General features: G+C 48.1%; 1 protein-coding gene across 1 annotated transcript in view; it reads left to right on the top strand.

Moving 5' to 3' along the window:
• The window catches only part of LOC311136987 (fibrillin-2-like), a gene marked incomplete at both ends in the record, with an annotated part of 69,928 nt that extends 64,597 nt beyond the window's left edge, over positions 1–5,331 (top strand). Inside the window, 11 exon segments of the mRNA XM_084171319.1 lie at positions 7–133; positions 370–495; positions 724–930; positions 1,054–1,179; positions 1,297–1,419; positions 2,974–3,090; positions 3,268–3,396; positions 3,542–3,661; positions 4,048–4,279; positions 4,651–4,810; positions 4,960–5,331. Of these exon segments, the coding sequence (XP_084027445.1) occupies positions 7–133; positions 370–495; positions 724–930; positions 1,054–1,179; positions 1,297–1,419; positions 2,974–3,090; positions 3,268–3,396; positions 3,542–3,661; positions 4,048–4,279; positions 4,651–4,810; positions 4,960–5,331 (1,839 nt within the window).
• Positions 5,332–6,202: the final 871 nt, after the last annotated feature.

Below are 6,202 nucleotides of genomic sequence, written 5' to 3'. Positions count from 1 at the left end.
GACCAGGATGAGTGTTCAGAGGGGCTGGATGACTGTGACTCCAAGGGCATGTCCTGTAAGAATCTGATTGGCAACTTTATGTGTATCTGCCCCCCTGGCATGCAGCGCAGACCTGACGGAGAGGGCTGCATGGGTGAGTCACACACAAAGACACACAGACACAGGCATACACACACACACACACACACACACACAGACAGACACACAAAAACACACACACTGCAGGAGAGAAGTAGGACACTTCTTGAAAGTGATTACATTTTATTTCACACTGTTCTAAACTTTCATCTTCTCCCCTCTTCTCCTTCGCCCCCTCTCTTCTCTCTCATCTTCCTCTCCTCTCATCTTTCATCCTCCTCCCCCTGGCAGACCTGAATGAGTGTCGTGCGAAGCCTGGCATCTGTAAGAACGGGCGCTGTGAGAACACAGTGGGAAGCTACCGCTGTGTGTGCAACGAAGGCTTCCAGCCCAGCTCCACTGGAACAGAGTGTATCGGTGAGCATATCACCACAAAGGATTCTGCAGAAGGATGCACAACCCATCCATGCAATTTCAATGTAACCACATCAAAACAAAATAATAAAATAATATATCACCCCTTCCACACACACACTTGATATACAGCTCCTGTATATTGCTGACTTCTCTCTCTCTCTCTCTCACACTCACTCACTCAGTCACTCAGTCACTCAGTCACTCACTATCCTCCCTCCACCCCTACAGATAACCGACAGGGCTTCTGTTTCACCGAGGTGCTCCAGACTATGTGCCAGCAGGGCTCCACCAACAGGAATAGTGTCACCAAATCTGAGTGCTGCTGCAACCTCGGACGTGGCTGGGGACCCCAGTGTGAGCTCTGCCCTCTGCCTGGCACCGTGCAGTACAAGAGGATGTGCCCACTGGGACCCGGGTACACCACCGACGGCAGAGGTTAGAGAGGGGAGAGGATGTGAGAAGGGGTTGAGGGAGGGTCATAGTAAATGGTAAAGGAATGTGGAAGGAGATAGGGATGTGTGTGTGTTTGTCTAACCTCCTTGCCTGCTGTTGTTGCAGACATCAATGAGTGCACGGTGATGCCAGACCTGTGTAAGAACGGCCAGTGCATCAACACCATCGGATCGTTCCGCTGCCACTGCAACGTGGGTTATACCACCGACTTCACCGGCACCTCCTGCATTGGTATGACCCGTCTCTCTCTCTCTTACTGGGCCTTGGACCAAACCATCCTGCCCCGGGGTAGAAATGGCCCTCATTCTGATCGTATTACTCACTACTGTTTCCTGTTCTTTTTTTCAGATATGGATGAGTGTTTTGCGTCTCCCAAGCCCTGTAACTTCCTGTGTAAGAACACAGAGGGCAGCTACCTGTGCTCCTGCCCCAGAGGATACACCATGCAGCCTGATGGAAAGACCTGCAAAGGTGGGTCAAATCAAATCCAATATTATTTGTCACATGCTTCTTAAACAACAGTTGTAGACTAACAGTGAAATGCTTACTTATGGGCCCTTCCCAACAATGCAGAGAGAAAAAAGAATAGAAAAATGATAACACTATAAATAAATACACAATGACTAATGATAACTTGGCTATATACATGGGGTACCAGTACCGAGTCGATGTGCAGGGGTAAGAGGTAATTGAGGTAGATAAAGTGACTAGGCAACAGGATAGATAATAAGCAGTAGCAGCAGCATATGTGATGAGTCAAAAGAGTGCAAAAGGGGTCAATGCAGACAGTCCGGGTAACTATTTGGTTAACTATTTAGCAGTCTTATGGCTTTGGGGTAGAAGCTGTTCAGGGTCCTGGGGGAAGAAGCTGTTCAGGGTCCTGTTGGTTCCAGACTTGGTGCATCGGTACTGCTTGCCGTGCAGTAGCAGAGAGAACAGTCTATGACTTGGTTGGCTGGAGTCTTTGACAATTTTTAGGGTCTTCGTCTGACACCGCCTTCTATAGAGGTCCTGGATGGCAGTGGGCTCGGCCCCAGTGATGTACTGGGCCGTACGCAGTACCCTCTGTAGCGCCTTGCAGTCGGACGCAAAGCAGTTACCATACCAAGTGGTGATGCAGCCAGTCAAGATGCTCTCAATGGTGCAGCTGTATAACTTTTTGAGGATCTGAGAGCACATGCCAAATCTTTGTCCAGGATGTCCAGGATCCAGTTGCAGAGGGAGGTGTTCAGTCCCAGGGACCTGAGCTTAGTGATGAGGTTGGAGGGCACTATGGTGTTGAACGCTAAGCTGTAGTCAATCAGCAGCATTCTCACATAGGTGTTCCCCTTGTCCAGGGCAGAGTGCAATAGAGATTGCGTCATCTGTGGACCTGTTGGGGCGGTATGCGAATTGGAGTGGTTCCAGGGTGTCTGGGATGATGGTTTTGATGTGAGCCATGACCAGCCTTTTAAAGCATTTCATGGCTACAGATGTGAGTGTTACGAGGCGATAGTCATTTAAACAGGTTACCTTGGCGTTCTTGGGCACAGGGACTATGATGGTCTGCTTGAAACATGTAGTTATTACAGACTGGGTCAGGGAAAATGTCAGTGAAAACACTTGCCAACTGGTCAGCGCATGCTCTGAGTACACATCCTGGTATTCCGTCTGGCCCCGCGACCATGTGAATGTTGACCTGTTTAAAGGTCTTACTCACATCGGCTACGGAGAGCGTGATCACACAGTCGTCCAGAGCAGCTGGTGCTCTCATGCATGGTTCAGTGTTGCTTTCCATTAAGCGAGCATAGAAGGCATTTAGCTCGTCTGGTTGGCTCGTGTCACTGGACAGCTCGCGGCTGGGTTTTCCTTTGTAGTCCGTGGTAGTTTGCAAGCCCTGCCACATTTGACGAGCGTCAGAGCCGGCAAAGTAGGATTCCAAAAAAAGTCCTGTATTGACGCTTTCATATAACTACGGTACATACAGTATACATGCTTTTTTTCACAGCATATTAACAAATCCATATTTTTACCCCTCTACTACAGATCTGGATGAGTGTTCCACTAAGCAGCATAACTGTCAGTTCCTGTGTGTCAACACCATTGGAGGGTTCACCTGCAAGTGTCCTGCGGGCTTCACCCAGCACCAAACCGCCTGTATCGGTGAGTGGCCGTGAACAAGATACACACTTTGCTTAGGACAATTCTACTACCTAGAAAAGTTTTAAAAAACTTAGACTCAGAACTGTTAGTTCCCATAAGCACCTCACTTGCACCTAATTTGAACCCCAATTTTTTTTTAAATGAAATCTCATGAATGTGTATCTTCATCTCTCTTAGACAACAATGAGTGTAATGGGCAGAACAGTGTGTGTGGCTCCAGAGCCTCCTGTGTCAACACTCCCGGCAGCTTCAACTGTGACTGTGGGAAAGGCTTCTCTCTGGACACCACTGGCCTGGAGTGTGAAGGTAAGACAGACGCACGCATGCAGACAAACACACACACACTCCCAGCCATAAGCTCACACACATACACTCCACCAACTTTTGCTAGTTTTAACCCAAAATGCCTTATGGAATGTTTAAACCTCCATGTCTGTGACATCTCCTTCAGATGTGGATGAGTGTGGTAGTAACCATCGCTGTCAGCACGGCTGTCAGAACATGATGGGAGGTTTCCGCTGTGGCTGTCCTCAGGGCTATGTACAACACTACCAGTGGAACCAGTGTGTGGGTAAGTGGGACAGACACACACCAGTCACAAGACCAGTCACTTACTTAAACCCTTTTTGCTTTAAGTGGTGCATACGGCCACAAGATATGTCACTGCCCAGTATTGAGACATAGGAGCTGTGCTCTATGTGTCATATTCTCAATGACGATTCAGGACCTAACTTACCAAGTATCTGCATCAATCAACAAAATCTGATACTGTGTGCACAACGTGCTTAGGCTTGTCTTTTACTAATTTTGACCCATCAATCTGTCTGTCTCTGTCTCTGTCTCTGTCTCTCTCTCTCTGTCTCTCTGTCTCTCTGTCTCTGTCTCTCTGTCTCTCTGTCTCTCTGTCTCTCTGTCTCTCTGTCTCTCTGTCTCTGTCTCTCTCTCTCCTCTCTATAGATGAGAATGAGTGTTCGGGTGCGTCTGTGTGTGGCTCGGCCTCCTGCTACAACACCCTGGGCAGCTTTAAGTGTGTGTGTCCGTCCGGTTTTGACTTTGAGCAGGGAGGGGGCGGGTGCCAGGATGTCAATGAGTGTTCCATGGGCAGTAACCCCTGCAGCTTCGGCTGCTCCAACACAGACGGAGGATACCTGTGTGGCTGTCCTGGAGGATACTACAGGGCTGGACAGGGGTGAGTGGATGGGAGACTTAGCCTTACATTGACTGACTGACTGACTTACACCAGGGTTTCCCAAATGGGTTGAGGCTTGTGGCTGATTCCTTATGGGTTAATGGCTCAAAACTTGGTCTTGGTTACAACCATTGGTTTTATTCACTTATTGTGTGAAGAGAAAAAATACATATCTTAAAGACTTCAAAAGCTTTAGGTTGGTCACAGCACAAAAATGTATTTGGAGCCACTGGGAACCTCATACAACACAACACTGTATAAACGGTCACACTTATTTTCTCCACAAGAGTATCTCTCAGTGTTAAGGAATGTGAGTTCTAAATGTGAGTACTATGTCCTGACATCTATCTCTCTCTCTGTTGTCTCCTCAGTCATTGTATTACAGGCCAGGGCTTCCAGGACCAGTTTAGTTCTGAGGGAGATGATGAGGACAGTCTGTCTCCAGAGGCCTGCTACGAATGTAAGATCAACGGAGATGTCGGCAAGAAGGGCCGACACAGACGTCACGCTGCTGGAGACAACAACCTCAAGGTGCTGTTGCTACTCTCTTTCCTCTTATCTTTTTCTGCTCTTTTGCGGTCTCTCACTCTTTCTCAAATCTACAGGTTATAAATGTGTATGTTTTGTGTATGTGTATGTTTTTTGTTTTGTGCTGAACCTCTCCTCAATCATCTCTCCAGGAGGTGAGCATGGCCAGCCTAGACACCCAGGAGTCCATCCCCATGAACCTGAGCCTGGCCTCGCTGCACAACAAGGAGCCCCTGCTGGAGCTGCTGCCCGCCTTGGAGCCCCTGGAGCACCATGTGCGCTACGTCATCACCCACGGCAACCAGGGCGAGCACTTCCGCCTGCTGGAGCGCCACAATGGGAAGAGCGTGCTGAGGTTGGGCAGGAAGCCACCTCCCCCCGGCTCCTACCGCCTGGAGATTGCCAGTCTGCCACTGTTCGGGCCGCGGCGCCTCCGACAGCTGGAAGATGAACATGACAGCGACTACCTGCTGGGAGAGATAGGAGACGCCCTGCGCATCAAGCTGCACATCCACCTGCACTGAGCTGCAAGTGCTCCAACCCTCCCTAACCTCCCTCCTTCCCGCCCATGGACTAACCTTATAATGACCCCTCTGACCTTTGACCTTAACCCCAGGACCATCCAACTAATTGGGGGCTTTGAAAGACTGAGTCAACCAGCCCAACCACCACTTTTTAATTGTCAAGTATTTTATTTTATTTGTTACCCTGACTACCCACACCCCGCCTTACCCTCCTTACTGTATCTACCCACCCCGGACCCACCCCGCCTACAGATGTAAGATCTTAATTTGAGCCAGTTTGCTACAGCAGGAAAATAATCCTGCTGCAACAGGAAATGTGAAATATTATGTGGATTATAATTCATGGACATTTTTGTAGGGGTTGATAATTTTTTTGTTAGGGCAAATCAAGTCTGAAATTGGACATTAGAATCTTTAGAAGAAAAATAAATTACTCAAATATACTACAAGTTTGCATTTTCTGCTGTGCAGGAAAATTCTCAGCAACAAAAAAGTGATCAAATTAAGATCCTACATCTTTATTCCACTTGGAGAACAATTGGAGGAGATTACAGAAAGGTGTGCAGTGTTTGGACCACAAACCCCTGCCATTTTAGATTTTACACACAAAATGCCTGACAAGAATCGATTCATGCCTTCGAATCCATGAAGCACTGGGATGAAGTGGAAATGGAAGAAGATGCACAAAGGTTGAAAAAGGTTGAAATGCTAAAGAATGTGCTATAAAGTAGGGGGGAGTATTTTACTGTTGAGTTGAGCGTGTGTGGGACAACCTTCTTATGGTGATGTGGAAAGGTAAGAACCACTGATTTGCTAAAAGAGATCTAAGGGTATGTGTTGGTGAATGGTGGTCCAAGCGGTCCCTCGCCTG

Source organism: Coregonus lavaretus (assembly GCF_964263955.1).
Source record: "Coregonus lavaretus genome assembly, chromosome: 11".
NCBI classification, from domain to species: domain Eukaryota; kingdom Metazoa; phylum Chordata; class Actinopteri; order Salmoniformes; family Salmonidae; genus Coregonus; species Coregonus lavaretus.
Note: the sequence above shows the minus strand (reverse complement) of the source record. Positions and strands in the feature narration are given on the sequence as shown.